The sequence below is a fragment of the Symphodus melops genome, assembly GCF_947650265.1.
Source record: "Symphodus melops genome assembly, chromosome: 17".
In the NCBI taxonomy this organism is placed as follows: domain Eukaryota; kingdom Metazoa; phylum Chordata; class Actinopteri; order Labriformes; family Labridae; genus Symphodus; species Symphodus melops.
Genome location: NC_136707.1, coordinates 21,104,641 through 21,125,450, shown reverse-complemented (window position 1 = coordinate 21,125,450; position 20,810 = coordinate 21,104,641). Strand labels below are relative to the sequence as shown.

The window sequence follows — 20,810 nt, the reverse complement described above, 5'->3', positions numbered from 1 at the left end:
GGCTTGTCCTCGACAGGGCCTGCACATTTGTACACCACCAGTAGGAAGAAGTTCTACTTCTGTTGCAAACAGTGGAAAAAACATTTAGAGGGCCTTTAAACCTATATATAAATTGGACTTTGATTTTAAATCACAGTTGGAGCAAAAAAAAAGAACAAGCAGTGTATTTAAATATTTGTATTTTCATTAAATGGTTTTACTGTCAAAATGTAGGCAGTTCAAATAATGCATAATTTCTTATAAACAGGAATACTAAATTCAAATGTTTGCCACGAACACCAACAGCAAGCAGAGCCTCTATATGTATAGGCTTGTTTATGTGTAGCATGAGGAGGGAGGGGTGGAGTAAGAAATGGGCGTAGGAAAACAGAGGAGAAACCTTGAATGAGAGATTAGTAGACCTCACGAGCAGATGCAGCAGGCTAGAAGTCTCATCTGACTCCAAATAACTTTTGCTATTTAATGACAAAACTTTCTCCATCAATAAGGGATTACTTCAGTTGTTTCCAGACATAAAGGGACAAAGATTATGAAGGACTGTTCCAGTAAGGACGCTCTCAGTGTGGTGCCTGATTTTTGTGCAACAGGTTCTGGGAGATCAAATCCGCAGTTAAACTCCGATCAATGTAGGAAGAAGAAGCATGCTGTCTTCGTTTCGGTTCTTTGGCACTGAGCAGGATATCAACTCATGGGATGTAGTGGCTGCAGAGTCAGGTTCAACTTTGGAAAGGTGCTGTCCAAAGTCTCCGTGTTTTTTACCATGGTCCTGATCTTTACCTATTTCTTCTACTGCCTCACCGGATTCTGCAATTCCGCTCCGAGGACTTTATACGGCCAACAAGCTTTGGAGTATGACGTTCTGGACGATCATCGCCGCGTCCTGGACAACATGCGACCTGCGACGCGCCTCTTCCCCGACGCGCCATCGCTTCGGAACCGCACTGTGGCATCCTACGCGGACGCAGAGCAGGTTGACGCGCCTGGAGAACTGCCTCCTCTCAGCAACAAGGAGAGCGCCCCGGCAAGCAGCATGCCCGTTTCCAACACTTTCGGGACCAAAAGGTTCCCGCAGGCAATTATAATCGGTGTGAAGAAAGGAGGAACCCGCGCCCTGCTGGAGTTTCTGCGCATCCATCCGGACGTCAGGGCGGTCGGAGCGGAGCCTCACTTCTTCGACAGGTTTTATGACAGAGGACTGGAGTGGTACAGGTAGGGAACACACACACACACACGTAGACACAAAGCGCACGCGAGTTTGGTTTATATTTGACAGAAAAACAAAGACCTTTGAAATCATACAGCACACTGTATCTTAGCTTAGTATTTCAAATACAGACACACAACACAAGTAGAGTTTCAATGTATGCGTTTACCTTTTATAACCACTGCTTGATTGACAGTCATCATTTTTATCTCTGGCTTGCTTCCCCTTAAGCTTGATGTCTCCTTACAACTTTGTCTGCACTCCACCCTGCGTGTACTGTGCGTCAGTCCTGTTGCGCGTATTTGTTTCATGCTTTTCCTCGTTCTTTTAAATGTAATGTTACATTTATTCGGTAAGCGCTTTGAACATTAAATTATAAAGTACACTGTAAAAAATAAAGTGTTGATTTGAACTCAAAACAAGGGGTCTTTGCTGCCCGAAATTTGATGTCTATGAGTCGAAAAACTTTACATAGACTTGACAAAGACACTAATTTCTAGTTAAACTGAAAATGAATTCAAAGTCACATTCACATTTTTTATAGTGTAGTAATTAATTATTAGATTCTTAGATATCCATTGTGGCATTTCTCCTTGTCATAACTGCATTCCCACTCGGAAGAATAGTAATCAGAGATATTCACAACAACATTCAGAATGACATTATTTTAGCTTAAATTAAAATGTTCTTTTTCCACAAATGGATTTTATGGAAGCCCAAAAGGGACATGTTTCAATTAATGTTTTTATTTAACTCTGTTTTGCTGTAAAATATGTACATTCGGTTTGTTTCTTGAGATTAACTTAAAAATATATTCTCTTGGGACAATGCTGGTTTCTTTTTGATAAAAGGGTCATTTCAACCTCAAGATATTAAGAAATGAATTTGTTATTATGGGAAACCAATGTTATCACCTGAAGTAAATTGATATTTAAGATGAGATCTTGAGTGAAATGTAGTTATAATCACCTGAAAATGGATTTAAATCAAAATGCATTGATGAATGTCCACTTCGGGCTTCCGTAGATTTACAGAAATCTGGAATTGTCTATCTTTATATCTATCTCCACATGCTATCTCAGACTGACAGGGCAGGATGATGTATGGCAGCCTGTAGGGTCAGATCACCTGCAGTAGTGCTGATGTCACCTGCCAATAAACTGCAGACATCCATAAACCAACAGATCACTATAATGCAGATATTCTGCCTGCATGCTGCACTGTAGATGAAGAGGCAAGAGCAGGTCTCTGTGGAGCCCTTCATCATCCTGACAGTCATCTATCCACCCTCTATACATGACACAATTTATTAACATCCCACCTTGTACTGTATGAGTAAGATAACATCACAGGAAATATATATTTGGCATGCTAAAGGGGAAAAAACGGCCCGATTCAGGTAATTCATATTTAGTAATCGCCACACAAAGAATAACGCTTTATGGTATTAGGCACATAAAAAGTTCACAGGCTACTTTAGATCTGACAGCAGCTGATACATGCTGATCAGAGTTGTAATTAAGGTCGAGTTAAGATCCTGAAGAAGAGGGATTAAGTTCTGGATGAAGCTGGTCCTAATCATCTCCAGATGTTCCTCCCTTCTTTGAGCTCCTGGAGAAGGTCCCAACTTACGTTTAAACGCCTCATCATGAGTCAGAAATCTATTTCAGACCTGTGAGCATTTAAGGTGCTTCACCATACAGGAAGACAAAACCATTGATGTGCATGACAGATTTAATGCAATTTAAAAGTAAATCAAACTTAATTTGTGTTAAAAAAAAAAAAAAAACAACAACCCTTGGCCGTGTTTGTAAGGAGACTATAGGACACATGGAAACACTTCCAACACTGGTAATTTTAGCTTGCTGCTAAGCTTCCTCTCTAATTTCTCATAAACACACACATGCACACACGTTTGCACCCTTCTTCTTCAACACTCTCTCTCCTCTGCTGTCTTTCTTTACTGCTTTCTTCCGTCTTTCCAGGTTTTTCTGTCTCCTTTTATCCAACCTTTATATCTCCCACTTCTCATCCAGCTTCACTTCTTCTAATACTTTTATTTTAAATCATCTGTTTAAGTCATGTGGCTGAACTGGGTTTTTTTCAGGGAAATCAATCTGCTAATTAATATTAATTTTCCATGGTGACACTCTAAGAGCCAGAAACTAGAATGAAAAAAATCTTGAAATACTGTAGTAAAGATTAACGAAAGATCTAAATGGTTGTTTTTAAAGCTCATGTGAAGAGTCTGAGCTGGAAAAAAAAGAAAAGCCTCTATATTACAAAAGCAAACGAGACAATGAGTGACAAGACCAGGACCAATAACCCCTAGTGATGTTTTTGACTGTTTAAATAAAACTGGATGAGATTTTTTCCTCCTAAACGTGAACAGGACAGCATCAGCAGAAATAAGATTTACCCTTACAGCAGCTTTAAGTTCATTCATACGGTTTATTTTCTCTAAGAGGCCTTGCTTTTAATTAAGTGAACAACCAAGAAAACTGGGGAATAAATGTCAGTGTATATTGTAGATTTCTCGTTTGTTGCCAAGTTGTTTCTGTCACTAGAATTGGCTTAAAAATCATTTTCAGTGAACCTCTCAGCACACGTCATGATTTACTGTACATGTGGCATTTATAAGACTGCAGGGCATGTAGTATAGTGGCTGTGAGCTGCTTCTAATGTTCGACTTTTATCTTGTTTTAATCATTTCTTTCTTTGAATGGATGAAAACTCAGGTGATGATGAAGATTGAAGTTTGAATACAACAATAACAGAAGCAGCAGTAATGTGATCTGAGTGAAATCACTGTAAGATGATTCCTCCTGTTGTCGCTGGAGCTGAGAAACTGGGAGAAATCTGTGTGCTGTCATCTGCAGTGACCCACACACAAGTAGTGGAAGTGTGTGTGTGTGTGTGCGCGTGTGCGTGAGTGTGTGTGTGCGTGTGTCAGTGACAGCCAAAACGTATCCATGTGGAACCAACAAGTCCTCCTTCACCTGCCTGTCAGTGAGCAGAGGGTCAACCAACTGTCACATCTGGAAACACACATACACACACACACACACACACACTCACAAACACACACATACAGAAGACTGCTGTAAACGACCAGCTCTGAATATCTTATCTTGTTGAAGTTCTCTTTGCTTCAGCCGCAGAGTTCAGGTCGACAGGATCATTTTTCTATAAACTCACAGATGTAAATTTTCCACTGGATCATTAATTTAATCTCAGTATAGCACCGATCAACCTACATTTTATTATGAATTTATCGACCCTCCCTTCCTGCATGACCTTTGCATCCTTGTATATCAGACGGAATCAATATGAGAATCTCAAAATTGTTAATCATTATGCCATAATTGTATGACATTGATTGATTGAATAGTTTTTTTTTAATATAGTTTCATGTTGCGTAAAAGACGCTTCCAACCGCTGTAAGTTTCCAGACGTTGTATACACACAATTGTGAAACATTTCCTTAAAGTTAATATTTCATCACTAACGAATATCAAACAATAAAATGTGTTGCACCTGTGCATTCACCTGCATTGATGCAGACTCCCTGTTGGAGGGTTTGGACTCCACGCTGAGTTTTGGCCGGCAGTCAGTGTGGACTCGATGCAAGCGCACAAACAGAGTGGAAGTGTGTAGGGAAAGGGAGGAGGGAGTGATTTGAGAAATGCCCTAAAAACATCTAGATAATTTCTGGAGTGCTGCTGCAGATGTTGTAACTAAGCTATGTGGTTCAACAGGATCACAATGTGAACAAAAGTTGACAACAGCTTACTGATAAACAAAAATATAGAAACGTTACTCCCCCTCCTTTTGGCTCTAGCTGATTTCTCTGGAGAATATCCTGCTGTGTTCGCACATCAGCCCACTTGGACTTGCTGCAGAAAGATACTGGGGGTCTGGCAGGATAAACTCAGAGTGAAGTCAGAGTAAAACATGTGGCTGTTTGCGTTCTTCCACGCAGCTCCTCCTGAAAATATCAGGAGTTTTTCAGAAGTGTTCTGCAAGTGTGAAAGCCTTAATAGAAAGTTAAGTCTTCATCTGCCTGTATGTTGTTTACAACACTGATGAAACACCACATAATGAATATTCAGGTTGCCTTTGATGGCTGCGTGGTGTTATTTACAGTACCGGTATGTTATAATTTATGTATTATGTTACATTTGTAACAAACAGGACAAAAAGCAAGAGAAATGAAAACAAAGGCTTTGTTGAGGACACTCCAGCATTTCCATCTCTCCATGACAGTGCAGCTTTGCCTGCTGTCACTTGTAAATGGAGAGATAAGCATTATCTGTGGGTTATTTTACAAATGAAGCTCTTACATTAAGTATCTGCTGACAACCTGCACACTGCAGACATTTCACAGACGCAGCATTGCCCTCTCACGCATGTTGTTCCAGCATTATCGTCTGAGACAAACTTAGACCACATTCAAGAGTGTTTTCCATCTCTTTTATCTGATGCAGTCACTCCGTCCTCTCCAGCCGCTCTGTCTCTCCATCCAAACCCTCTTTCCTCTTTTGCATGTGAGCATCGGAGCCCATTACGGGAATGGAAAAGCCACGAATAGTGCAGTCAAAATGAGGCAAAGCTTTAATGAATTTCTGTATTCTTGTTGTTTTTAATGGATTTAAGGGGACTTCATGCAGTGATGAGTTTCATATGAGCCACCGCAGGAAAGACAACAACCTCCGCTTTCCATGATATAATGGTTCTGATTGTCACGGCTTTGTCATCATGACACAGTGGCCGGTGGGATGAGTAATCAACGCAGTCTTTTTTAAAATTTTTATTATTGGAAACTTGATGACGCTAACATGAGAGTCGTTGTCCTATAGAAAAACACAAGATGTTGTTTTTATAAAATCGATATGCAAGGAGCTTGTACTTTTCATGATAAACCAAATAAAATCCTAGAAACCAACTGTTAATGCTCTCTATGGATGCATTTCTATTTGAGAGAACTACACCAGTCCACACAAGTGGCATCAATATTGTGAAAGCTTGTCAATCGGCTGACCTACAGTCTTGACACCAAAGGCCACGTCTGATTGGATTGCTATTAAATCTTAGTGTAAATCCTATAAGGGCAGCAACTCAAGGGCAAGGAGAGATCATGTTGGTCCTTATAAAACTAGACTAGACTAGACTTTAGAATTAGAAATAAAGTGATTATTTCAGTGTGAAATTTTAGTGAGTTAAACTTGTTTTAAGTTATAATGAATGATCAGTTATCAGAACTTGTTTTATTTTTCTTAGAATAAAAATATGACCATCAAAGATGATAAATGCCATAAAACCTGCTTTTGGACTCTTTAAATTTAATTTAAAGAGTCCAAAAGCAGGTTTAATTTTAGAGATTTAATTTGACTTTATTTTCCTTTATAATGTTCATTTTTTGACATCCTCATTAAAAACCTTTTTTTTTTTCTTCTTTTTTTAGACCTCTCGTGTATTTCTTCGTACCTTAAACATCGAAATACAAACCCGACGACTTTCTCCGTGTCGTGCCTCGAGGCCATTAGTGAAGAAGCTGAACACGACTGATTGGTGCAACAGACCAGGAAGTGGTCTCTGTAGTTTTGAGCTGTATTGTGTTTTAACGCTGGTGGGTTTTGGCTGGAGTCCTGGTCTAGGTGATGTTATGAGGATTGAAAAGGTCCACAGTCACGCCCCATGTGGCTGAGATTATAATAATTTGTGGTGCATTAAGAGACGCCTGTAAAAATCTCTGCGAGGTTTCAGTCGTGTCGTTTGATCTCCGGACCAGCAGTGAGCTGATGGAGAAAATACTGTGTGAAGAAATAATGGTTTGATTCAGTTGGCCAAGATGAAATATTTCAGATTGTTGGTAGTCATGCTCAGTTTTGCTGCCATTTCCAGAGAAGAATAACACAAAGTAAAAACAGAAGAAAAGGGCCAATGGAATTTAAATAATGGAAATGTTGGTGAAGTTAATAAAAAAATGTCTCAATGAATCCAGTTAACAAAAGAGTTTGACTGATAGTTCAAGTAAATACTGGCTTCTGCATTATAAGGCACAGTAGGGTCATTTTATGATTTAATTCAGCAGATATCTTATATATTGGTCCTTTAATCCCTGACCAACAAAAACAGTTTCATGTCTTTATGCATAGGCCGCCCATTATATACACCAGTCTGCAAGATCAACCCATCCCAACCACTCCTTTACACACATAAACAAGCACACACTCAAAATCACTTGTTTCCTGCTGTAAACCACCTAAGATGATAATGTAAAACATTGTGTGGAAGTGAAGCACTTTAGCAGCCTCCTGTCGAGAAAAGCCTCCTCTGCCTCCATTACTGCATCATTATTCATATGAAAAAAATGATTTGATGGCAATATATTTAGAGCCTGTGGGTGGGAGAAGTCTTTATTTTTTCCATTCATGTGGTTTCCTAGAGGGATCGAACCATTTACTTCAGCTCTCTGCGTGTCCCTAAAGCGTCGGAAATTCACCTCCAGGCTGTCACTTGCGAGTGTTTTGCGTGTTTAGTGTGCTTGTGTGTCACTAACTTTCCTGAGATATATAACTTTGCTCCGTCTCAATCCTCAGGCAAGTTTTTTTTTTCTTCATACACGATAGTTGTGTTTTTCCAACATCGGCATCCATGACACTTTGAGGCCTCGTCTCTTCACTCAGGTTTCTGATCAGACAAAGAACATGTAGACAGTGCGGCGGCGTGCAGCCTTCGTATCCTGCAGACAATGACGTCTCCTTTAGTGTGTGCAGGGTCCACAGCAGTATCACAAAAACAGAGTCAGAGGCGTGTTGACATTCTGTCACGGTGATCATTTATGATTTGTTAACTGTAGTTCAACCAGATTATACTTAACCAATAGTTTGACATCCTGGGAAACACAGCTGTTTTCTTTTTAACTGGAATTAGATGAGAATACCTCTTCAATTAGTGGCTGTTTAATCCAAAGCTCATGTCTGCAGCCTAAAGGTCAAACGACATATAAATCCTATACAAATCCACTAAAGAACACATGAGCAATTTTCCTAAAATGTCATAACCTTTTTGGAAAATGCTCTTTTTCCTGCTCTTTAACTTTGGGAAGGTCATCGTTGTAGTGACTTGATTTTGCTAATCAAAACAAACCTATGAGCCCCTGAGGGGCTGCTAGCTAACCGTACTTAATTGACTCGTCCTCTTCTGTGTGACATGGCAATGACTCAGTCCACAAACATCCGTGCAATCGTACTCAAACAGGTTTATTTTCACATCCTCCATTAAAGCCTCAGGTCATCGACACAGACGTATGTGGAATAACTTAAATGCAAATAAACAGGATCAACGTTTAGGCCATGATACTTAACAACGGCGCTCAAAAACTGTGCGCCTTCCACGGTAGGCTGCTCACCTGTCATTCATTACCTCTTCCTCTACTTATACCTTCATTATACACCATAGTGAGTTTTCCACCTACTGTGACAACAAGAAATTACATCTGTAAACACATATATATTGAACACACAAATTGAATACAAAATTAGCTCTAACAGTTTTTCTTGTTGCTTTTCATTGGAAAATATCAGTGTTTTTCACACATGCTAAACACTCTGTGTGTGATTGTTTTACACGGTCCTTTTCATGCCAGCCCTTAAGTAAAATGTGTGCATGTTGTTGGGATGAGGAAATATTCAGAAATAAACGCCACAAGTAAGCAGCCTGGGGTGACGATGTTTACATGCCTCATCCACTTTCCTTCTTGTGATTACGTTTTTGCCATCACAAATTGAAAATGACAATATGCTCAATTATATGTAGCATAGTTCTAATACAGAAACTCATCATAGTGTTGCAAGCTGCCATTTCCATATCATCATTTTTACACTATGTCATGCCCCCTGCCCAACAGGACAAGTCTCCCACTGTGAAGGTGCATGTGTGAATAGGCAAGTCAGGTACTGTAGATTTCAGGCAGCCTGTCCAAAAAATGTCTTGAAATTTTTGGGTGTGCATGTGTGAAAACCACTCATGTTTCAACCAGGCATGAAGGCGTAAATTGAAGTTCCCACACTCATCCTGTCAGCCTGGCGGCCTGTATGTGGCCCCTCAGGCTCCTCCAGTAATCCTCTGCAAGGAAATGTTTTCACTCAGTTTGTTGTTTTCTTTCGCATTTTTATGGCCTTGCTTTTTCCACTGCCTCATTAATTTGGTTTCAGCTATGAAAGCATCTGGAGATGCGAAAGACGGTCTTTAGCTACGATGGTCCAGAAAATGTACATGTAATAACCAATGGAATTTAAGATGTTTTTGATTACTTAAATGACATGATTATTGGATTTTTTTTAGAATTGTTTTCGTTTCAGTCATCGCTTCTTTCTGAGCAGAGTGCCTTTTGTTCGCTCTCAACAGGGGATGTAGCTGCAGGTCTTCAGCGGGAGAGCTCATAATCTCAGGGGCAGGAAGTTTTTTGCGCCCACATCCTTGTTGCCTCAGTTAGTATTTAATCTTCTGATCCAGACTGCCATATCAGTAGTGTAATCAGCGCTGAAGCACTTCAGGGAAGAAATAGGCTACATCCTCTAAGCAGCAGGGAGTTTCAGGCTGATGTGGCTAGTCAGCAGCCTTTACCAAAACATGCCTAAATAGAAAACATCTTTATGCTCCGAGTAACTTCTGCATATTTGTGTGCAAAAACTGTAAACTAAAGGCATTTCCCTTAAGTTCACAGAGAGCTCTGTATTTGTGAAACATGTATAATATAACAGATTTACATATATGACAACAATTGACGTGAAATGAATTATCCGTGACCGGTTTACAGTTTCTCCTGACACCAGGCAGGATCAGATTTATGTCAGAAAATGGTGAATATTGATTGTCTGATAATTGTGATGAGGGAGATAGGGACCAGGGGAGAGAGGGGAGGAAAAACCATAACTCATTAACTATTCATGAATATGGAAAGAGAAACTAATGGTCAATTACTGAAGTGACACTTGTGTGAAGAAGTGAAGGACAAATCCAAGAGTATGGATAAGAGAGAGGAGAGGGCAAAGACTCCGATTCATCAGTAAACAGTGACACCTCTGTGCTTGTATGTGTGTTTGTGCGTGCACTAACACACACACACACACACACACACACACACACACACACACACACACACACACACACACACACACACACACACACACACACACACACACACACACACACACACAGAACAATCCGTCATATAGAGACAGACGTATTGATCAGACACAGATAAACAGGGGACAGACAGGCTGTGATGGGCCATTTGCAGCTCTTGTAGTTGGATAATAATCAATTAATGGTCTTTTATTATGGGGATCATTTAATGGGAGTTGAATGAAACGTCACAATGTTTAAGTGAAAGAGGAAACTTAAAACGTATTCAGGGTCACTCTTCACAGTTAGAGCAAGGAACCTTAAATGCACAGTGAGTGAATCGTTTCTTCCATTTGCCACACATCACTTTTAAAATCCAATTCTTTGAAATGTCCATAATGTGTCAGCATCAAGCTAATGAATTAAGATGTACATCCCCGGTCCATCTGTGGAGAATAATACACCAACCATCACTGCTAATGAGCCATTACTTTTCAAATGAAATGTTTAGCCTTTAATGACAACAGCCCTCCGTGTAAGACCACAGAGAAGCTTTCTAGAATAACTTTAAATAATGTTCATCGGTGATCTTTGGTTTTGGATGTCTTTGTGTCATTGACATTTTCAATCTGAAACAAATAAAGCACACTGGCTCATTACTTGCTGGCTTTGTACAAAAAGCCACATGAAAGCTCTTTATTGTTTCCAGTAACACAGCGACATCAGCTACAGACAATGACTTGTTTCATACATGGCTCATTGTCTGATTCTCATGCAAAACCATTTTTTTTCTGAAACCAAAATCCACCACAATTCTGCCTCGTGCAGTCTGTCAGTGTCTGATGTAAACTAACAAACACCGGATCTGTTGAATACCACGTTACCCACGATGCCTGTGTGCCAGACGAAGCTGAAATAAAAGTGTGTGACTGCAGGCTTACTACGGTTTTATAGGACAACAGGTGCACTCAGTTAGTAGCCTGTAGTATTAAAAACAACAACTGGCAAACAATATAAGTTTAAGAGGAAATAAGACAAAAAATAAATAAATATATATATATTTTTTTTTTTTACGAAGATCGGCCATTACAGCCTTAAATTTTTGATTACAAATGATGAAAACTGTTTCCCTACAATATAGGAGCATAATTTAGCATCCCTCCACATTGCAGCCACATGTTGGACGCAGCAGCTGAGATCAGCAGCTTGACAGCCTGGTTGCACTTCCTGCAGATTTTGGTCTGTTTTGGTCTGTTTTGGGTTGTTGTAGTGATCCGCAGGGGGGGAGAGGGTGGCGAGGGTGGGGGGGACTCTTTGCTCCTGAAGGAAGAAGGAGGGAGGGGGAGGCGGGGGGTCTGTAGGAAATAGCTGTTAAGTGGTTCTTGAGGCTTTGTGGTTTTGACTCATCTGGGGAGCGGTGCGTGTACGGCCCTGGTGCACAGGCCTTATAGTGAGACTCAGGGGCCCTCGTACATAAACACACTTTGGTGTAAGAGGCTTTAATCACAGATTCTGGGGTTGCTTTAATGTTTTGCGTTGATAATGTGTTTACAATATCTCTTGATGTCTTTTTTTTACTGGTGTTAGTAAAGTGGGACTGTGGACATTTTCATGCTTTAAAAGACAAAGTTGAATCGGTTGAAGCAAAACTTCACCTTTTGTTAAGGGTTATTACTCACTCGTCATGTGTAAATATTTGGTCCAAGAGTGATGAAGCTGTCACCTTCAATTCAGTGAAACTTAGAAGCATCGTTTTGGTCCACAAAATTAGTGTTTCTGTTCACTCTTCTGCTTCTCAGTCACATCATTTCCAAAAGAAGCATGCAGCTCTTTTTTTCTAAATCTGATGAGACAACTTTACTACTGAACAGCAGAAGTAGATACACAGCTGGGGGACAAAAGCATCAGATCAGCAAAAGATTCATATGGTGCTCCGAAGAGTTGGTCGGGATCAAACCTTGGCTATCACTTTGTTTTGACACACGCACAAAACTCCTGAAATGCTTCCAATTTTTTCCGGGTGATCTGCATGTGTTATTACAAACAGGCACATTTCTCAACCCGACTTTTTTTACTGCCAGATCCCTCGCAAAATTTTGGCATGCTGTGACCACTTCAGAAGATGCAAAAAGCACAGCCCACTCAGAGTTTCCAAAGATCACCTGAATGTGGTTACTTACTGACAGACCCTCCTTTGTCTTTTCAGTCTTCAGCTCTGTGTCTGTTAGATTCCTACAGGTGACATAAGCCTTGAATTTGGTCGTGGTTATTAGTCAGCAGTTTACTTACAGCTTTTGAAATCTAAACTCCTTTTTCTTCTTGTCGTTTAGGACCTTGATGCCTAGGACGCTCGACGGCCAGATCACCATGGAGAAGACCCCCAGCTACTTTGTCACGAAGGAGGCTCCGGGTCGTCTCTGCACCATGAACTGCCAAACCAAGCTCATTGTGGTGGTCAGAGATCCTGTGACGCGGGCTGTTTCTGACTACACTCAGACTCTGTCCAAAAACCCGGGTCTTCCCTCCTTCCAGAGCCTGGCTTTAAAAAACTCCTCCACTGGTCTGATCGACACCACGTGGAGCGCCGTACGCATCGGCCTCTACGCCAAGCACCTGGAGAACTGGCTCCAGCACTTCCCCTTGTCTCACTTTCTGTTTGTGAGCGGTGAGCGGCTGGTGTCTGATCCAGCCGGGGAAATGGGTCGGGTTCAGGATTTCTTGGGCCTGAAAAGGGTCGTATCAGACAAACACTTTTATTTCAATCAGACCAAAGGCTTCCCCTGCTTGAAGAAGCCCGAGGGGAGCAGCAGACCTCGCTGCCTTGGAAAGTCAAAGGGCAGACCCCATCCAAATATCTCCTCCGAGGTCCTGCAGAGACTCAGAGACTTCTACAGGCCCTTTAACCAACGTTTTTACCAGATGAGTGGACAAGACTTCGGCTGGGAATAACGGAGGAGATTCGTGTCTTGGCCAAAAAAAAAAAAACATTACTCTCTGGAGAAAATGACTGTGATCCTCTGCAGGGTTTTCTTTCTCAGGGACGGGAGACGAATACTAAATCCATACATTTCATTCTTCTGCCTCGGTAGACACAACATGACATGCAGCATCTGAACTCTCTTTTTTTTCATGAGGGAGAAGAACATCCAACATGGATGAGATGCTGCCAAAGTTGGCTTAGTTAAAACACCATTCATTCAATTGTCAACCTGACTTTCAAAGCAACAAAGATCCAAAGGGAAAGCAAAAAACGATTGCCTCTGAATATAATTTTAAAGTTTCTTTCTGTTTTTTTCTAGAATAAGCTGATATTTAAAGTCTCTGTTGATCTGAAATACAACAGATGTGTACTTCTTTTATGAAAGAAATGTATTTATTACATGATATTATTAACTAAAATATGAAATGGAAAACATTTTTCATCGACAGGACATTAAAAGAAATGTCGTATTCCATGATAAACCACTATCTCTCTGTCAGTTTCTACTTACCGTACATTTCATGAATATTTAATGTTTTTTTAAATGCTGCATGTCTTTGTTTGATGTGGATATTTTTCAATACATTGCCGTTGCTGTACCAAAGATACCTCAGATGTAAATGTAAAGCGAAACCACACATACACACATTCCATTTGTAGATATCTTCCTTCAAAGCTACATCACTGTTTCCGTTGCCTTGGAGACGAGCTAACTGTGTTCACTTTAAACTCCCTGTATAGAGTAAACAAAGCACAGCGGTGTGTATTTAACCTGAATTCTCTGGATTTATTTTTTGTGATGTGAAGTAAAGTTTTATCTGAACTGAAAGAGCGGCGTCCTCTTCTTTTCCCCCGTCCAAAACCATCAACATTTAAATTCAAGACACCTGGAATTACTTGTTCCAAAGAAGTAAGATCAAAATCCAGAAAAATGGACGACTTATGATGGGTTTGGAACACAAAGGGCCTGTATCCCCCGACAGTGGTCGACAGTGGTTCAGCGCTTTCAGTGCTGAACACTGCGCTAATGTCCTCGTCACTTCTTCCTCACTGTCCAAAGGGGGTGCAGATGGTCATGCCCCATGTACAGAGCCTAGCGGGCATCCCTGCCTGTCATTCCCCATAAATAAAATCCAGCCTCTCAGGTAGACACAGGGCTCTAAAAGAAACCTTTGACGTGCTGAAATCGAGGGATTTAACTAGCAACAGACAATTTGTAAACATGTCAGACCCCAGCTGAATGTTGGGGCGCCAATTTTCCCCCCTTTTGGCGGTCATGGGTTTTAAAGTATATGACGTGTTGCCACAAACTTGTCTAACGTTTGCTCCTTTATTTATGCTCTCGAACTTTAGCTCCCACCGTAGCTCTTCATCACTGGAGAAAAATCTCCCTCCGTCTCTCCCGTCTCTTCCTCTGTCTCTGTGACACAACTTTTCCCTCTTGCCACTTCCATGCAGAGCAACCACATGTAGAGTCTGAGGCCTTTAATTATGAGAGAGATGTCAGCTCGCTCAGAAAGCTCCCCCGCCTTCCTCTGTGGGCTCAGAATGAGCAGCAGAGCTCTTCTCTTTCATGCTAACTGTCCTTCATGAAGGAAAGAAAAAAAAAACATCTGCTCTAGAGGAACCAAGAAAAGAGCCCACCTAAGATCTGAGAAAGACACTGGGCTGCAGATGTTTGGTTTTGTTTTTTGGAAATATGCCTGACTAATTTATGGATTCATCTTCAACCAAAAAATGTTCATCAAATAGATTTAAACCCAACTTTGTTTGTATACTGTAAGTATCAGTTTGTGATTGGGAAACTGAGTTGCTTCTTTGGAAATTTGCATGCAAACCAATCAGCAAACTCCAAAGTAAATGTGGAAGTTCAAAATCCTGCACTTCGACTGTCCACTTGAAGCTGGATCCAAGAGCCCAGGAAGTCACATACACACCTCAAAGTCGTTTTTACAGCAGAGATGACCTGTCGTAACGGACGGGGGATATCATTAAGGCTTCGTTCATTAAGTATCTGATGCAAACACAGCCATTACAAAAAAACTCTCGCCCTGCAGCTTTTCTTCTCTAACGCCTGTCAGTATTCCCCTCACATTCTTCTTCTGTTTCTTACATGTCTGGCACAAGTTTTCAGTGGGCCTCCTTCAGATTTAAAACGTGCTTGGCTCTCTCCATCATTACCAACTTTTATGACTCTGTATTAGCAGTCAAAGTCATTGTCGCCTTTTCACTGTACCAGCCCTGCAGCAGGCTTTAAAGAAAACTGATTTACCACTCTGCCATCTGGAGAAGACTTTAGTTTCAGTGTTGGCAGTTCTGCCCGGTCGTTAGGTTCCATTAAATCAGCAGGACGTTCAACATAATGTACAGTTGTCACCAAAGACATGTAATGATGTGAGAGATTCAGTTGAGGTGAGCAGAAAAGACGGAGGAATGGTTGAGAATACAGTCACTTAAAAGGACACATGAAGCAAATCTTAGTGTGCATAAAAATGATCTACTGCAGCTACGTTTAAGAAAGCGTAATTCCATCAAACCTATGCAAACAAGCCTCTCAACACTGCCTCTGGTCTGGAGACGTTGGAGAGACTTAATGTGTCATTTGAAAAGAAGGGAAATAATTGTAAACATTTATAGCAACCTAATCAAATATTTAGTTACAAACATCTTTTGAGTTGTTAATCTCAGTTCAAACCTGGAGAGGCTCTTCAGCGTTGTGTGTTTTTCTCTTTCATCAAACTGGGAAGTTGAATGTAAGGACAACTCATCTTTATCTATAGAGAAAAATGCAAATACAGAATTTTAGGGTTGATAAATGCTCCACAAAAATAGAAGCAACAACAATAAATAACAGGTCCATCAAACCTCCTTTTCATGGGGACAGTAATTTGTTTAGCATGCAGAATCCAAAGATTTCAGCCCACAACTTAGAGCCTGCCATCTTTTCCGACCATCAAGGATTTGTTTGCATGAGTGGAAATCGCTGAGTGTGGATTGAGTTACCGGCCACTGTGGCTATTTGAGATTAGGCGTGATGAGGGGTGTATATTTTTTTGCGGTGAGTCTTATTTTGAAAATAATGGGCACATGGCAGACTAATCAGAAACACTCCTGCAGAGGGAGGGATGAACCTCTCTGATGGCAGCTGACAGAAGAGGGGGGTTGACTTCTCAACAGCAGATAAAACGTAGGATTAGTGTGTAAGCGTGGTTTCCCAACAAGCAGCCACAAATAAAGACGGTTCATTCTGAGGACTCCACACATTTTCCAAATGTACCTCAGTGTCCTTCGATTCAGTGCAGAAATACTTGTCTTTGTTCTTTGTGGTTTAGGCCTCACAGCATCTTGTTAAACTGTGACTGTTTTAAGGGGTTTTAAATGCTCATGTTAGCTCAACTTAAATTGGGGGGACTTTTTTTTAGGGATATGGGAGTGAGAACTTTAACAATAGGATTTTATAACGTTGTTTTTCTGGACACGTTTCAGTGCTTCTATTCATTCATTGTAGCCGATTAAATACCAGCTCCAGTCGGCTTATTGTGCCTCGATTGGAAAACCCAACGTTTATAGAAAAGCAGGCACTTTGTTGATGAGGTATGAAATGAGGCAGTGTCGCCAAATGGATGGAAATATAACCACACACTCAAACTGTGTAACTCTGGAAACACCCGTCACTTTTGATTTGCACACATGGATGTAGTATTAAGGGGGAGTGGAGGACTGACTACCCAGACCCCCAGTGGTGGAAGGGGCCTCTATTGGGCCTAAACTAGTTATATGTATATGTATGCATTTTTTAATCAGTTTCTTCTTAAATTATAACTCTCATAATAGGTCAAACTGGTTGAATAATGAACCAGAATTTATTCTTGACTTGATATTAACTCTTAAAATTGAAAACAACTGCAGTACCCTTTTAGATGTTAAATAAGAACTCAAACACACAAAGGATGCACATATGGATTTTAATTCATTTTCTAATATCTAGTTCAAACTGCAATGAAGTTTTCAAGGTATCACACAAAGTTTGAGATATTATAGGTATGCCCAGCAGCAGAATTTGAAACTTCAATGCTTTTACATCCAACAAATTAGATACCTGATTTAATACTATGTCAACAAAAATGAGTTCCAGACATCCAATATGGTGTAATTTCTTGTTTTTACTGTATTGAAACGTTGCTGATATTTTTGTGCAATACAGTGTGCAGGTGTTTGCATGCATTCCTCTCCTACATTTCTGTCAGGCTCCTATTTTTTAGCTTTGGTACTTTTCCATACAATAGGTCATTAAAACAAAAGACATTTATGACAACACATCTTTACAGGGTCATTTGTGTAATGGAGGTGTGGTTTTGGTGGTATCACAGGTTTGGCTGAGGCTGATCCAATGGGAGATCTTTTCATGGTGCTCAGAAGTTCTGGAAACGCCCCTGTTTACTCACATCTGTGCGGGCGACCCATGCTCAAACCCATGCTGTATTTAATCCTAATGTGTAACATGTTCCATGTTGCATTTCACACTTTGCCGAACATCTGCATCTTCAAACTCAATGTTAACACACTGAGTACAGTCAACCATTCTGAGTGAAAGAGGCTCGCACCTGGCCTGCATGCATGATTTATTTTTATTCACCAGAGACCCCCTTCATTATTCTTAGCGGATGAATTACAGCCCTCAAGTTCAAGCTAGTAAAATCACAGAAAGTTTTTGATTTGCTCCCTGGTGTTCCTAATCCTCAACCACTCATTTAATAAGTGAGTGATAATTGAAAAAAAGATGGGAACAAGGAGAACTTCACGTCAATATATTTGAAAGTACACACGCAGAATAAAGACACAGTGACCCAAAAACAACATGAAACACATTTCCAGGCCATGTGCGTGTATGTGTTGTAGATGGGATTCTTTATATTCCATCCCGTCTGACTCAGTCCCTCCTATGGCTGTGTGTGTTGGTGGTTTCTATCTATGAATGGCCACACCGCAGCACTGTTTGTAGCACGCAGGCTTCACAATGGTCTTTTTCTAAACGCACACGCACACACACTTTGCCAATTTGTAGATCATTTTCACATGTTGGACCTTACAATAAACTGAACATCAAGGGCTGGAGGTTTAATCCACCCAAACTGTGTCTATTAATATTTCAAATACGTGTATGTCATGTTTCTACTGCACATTGGAGCCGTTGTGCAATTTCAATTAAAACAATACTTTTTAAAAAGTGATTTAAAAAAGAAATAAGTCTCATTAAATGTTGACTTTCACAACTGGACTTTTTACTTTGTTTGCAAGAAAATTCTCTCAAATTTCTGCTGTTTGACCCATTCACTACCAGGCTTGATTTCACAGGTGACGTCAATGATGGTGTGTATCAGTAGACCGTAATCCCCTCACTCTGGAAAGCTTCAACTTTCCCTTCCCAGACTCCTGCTCATGACACCATTCGGCTTCTTGTTCTGAACGCTAAACCAGAGCTGAGCTTGATTCTTTGAAGCCATTGTTCCAAACCTGTGAGGGTGTAATACCTTCAGTCACACGGGGACAATGAACAGTATGATTCAGATCTCATAAAAGGACAACACCTGTGAGCACATGCCAGACTGTCTGCACTGCTCTAAAACTGTTGGTGGAGAAAAAAAAAACATGCAGTGACTACATCCCACAAATCCCAAATCTAATTGAATCTGTCATAACTGCTGTAATGATGGACACATACAGTATAACCCCAGAGTCCCCTGAGGGGCCCGGGTGTTGGGTCCTGTGTGTCTGGGAGATAGCGTGCCCTACAGGTGTAGGAAGATGATGTGCACAGACTCAGGTTACAGCAGAATGGACTGGGACAGGTTGATGGAGGCTCTGATTGATCCTGAAAACAGAGAAGCCTGTGGGAGAAATGTAATTGAACCTGGAACAGATGTTAAACAGAGCCGGAAGAATGTGGTTATGATGAAGGTAGACAGCCCTGAAAGCCAAATTACACTGGATGAACAGAAATACCACAGTTTTATTAAACAGTATCAGGAAGGGAAGTCTTTTTTGGAAAGGGCATGAGGGTTCGCTGTGCAGTTACAAAGACGTCGAGCTGAAGAAAACACGTCTCTGCTGTCCAACCAGCAGCAAAATGTGCTCCGAATTCACGAATAACCACAAGCAGCCAGTGCCAAACCCTCCACCCGGTCCTAATAATGGGAATATTTTCTCAGCTCATAGAGTATTAACTCTATTTCCCGTTCAGGTTTCTGATGGATTCAGACTGTATGTTACAATATCCATCAATCAATCTTTATATGTTAAGCGCCAATTCATGACAAGTGTTATTTCCAGACACTTTACAGAAAGCAGGTAAAAGACCTCAACAGTACTCTTTGTTATTAATCAGTCTTTCAGTAAAAGATCCCCTTTTATCATACACACAAAGCTATTGTGCAATAAACTATAAATGATTAGAAAACACTAAATTGTGCAAGTTCAAAATATTATAGACTTCGCTCCTTACACCGTCAGGCCAGTCATTTTTTGGCCTGTGACCCCACTTTGACCTCAGAACTCCCACAGACAACAAAAAGACATCTTTGTACTTAAACTATTTATTCTGTTTGTGATGTGTTTTTTTGTTTTACTGTTATATTGTAGATAAGCGTTTATTTAAGACCACTTTAAGGCTTTTGAGACGTTGGGATTGAAAGCTGGACACATGATGCATCAATGACACAGACAGATACTGTAAGTCTGATATTTTTTTGCATGGAAACATTAAACTGGTTAACACCTTGTAGTTTAAAACAGGCAGAATGCTACACTATATGTTTATTCATCATTAATAATAAAATTCAGAGGTCCACATTTAAAATCCAAGCGACTCAATAAGGGGTCTGGACCCCACAGTTAGGGAAGCCTAGTTTAGACTATTGTTACCGAACATTTTTATTTTACTTTTTTAAAGATAACGATGAAGACACTCTCTGTGACTGATGGTGTTATTGTGTACACATGTACAATATACACTAAAACTGTGTTCACCTCAATTTACTCAACTAAAGTCAATCTTCTGGATCTTTTTTGTGGGCGCAAAAATCCGAGCTGCAGCCGTGGATCTGCATTTTAAATAGATTACTCTAGATTATAATTAAAATGTAATGGATGCAGATGTATGTCTCTGTATGAATTGATTCATGATCAGGCTGCAACTTCACTTACACCATGTTCAACTCCTGCACTGGTGCAGAGATACTTTGACAGAGGGTCTTTGTAATAAATTAGAATTAGCCCCACCTTGACTGAGAATAAATTAAAAAGCTACTCAAGACTTCAATTGAATTCTAATAATCTGTTAGTCATTAGTGTCCATGATTTGATTTATTTGAGTAACATCTAAATCGTTTTGATTTTAAACAAAGACAGTGACACGGGGTGATGGACACTTTGCATAATCATGTTAGGATGACACAGTAGAACAGACTTGAAGTTCATTCACGATGCAGAGATCAG

General features: G+C 40.4%; 1 protein-coding gene across 1 annotated transcript; it reads left to right on the top strand.

Moving 5' to 3' along the window:
* Window positions 1–339: 339 nt before the first annotated feature.
* Window positions 340–13,451, top strand: LOC306838457 (heparan sulfate glucosamine 3-O-sulfotransferase 6-like). Its single transcript, XM_079366653.1, has 2 exons — window positions 340–1,209; window positions 12,667–13,451. The coding sequence occupies exons 1-2, from the start codon at window positions 689–691 to the stop codon at window positions 13,283–13,285; spliced, it is 1,140 nt and encodes a 379-aa protein (XP_079222779.1). The 5' UTR covers window positions 340–688; the 3' UTR covers window positions 13,286–13,451.
* The last annotated feature ends 7,359 nt before the right edge of the window (window positions 13,452–20,810 follow it).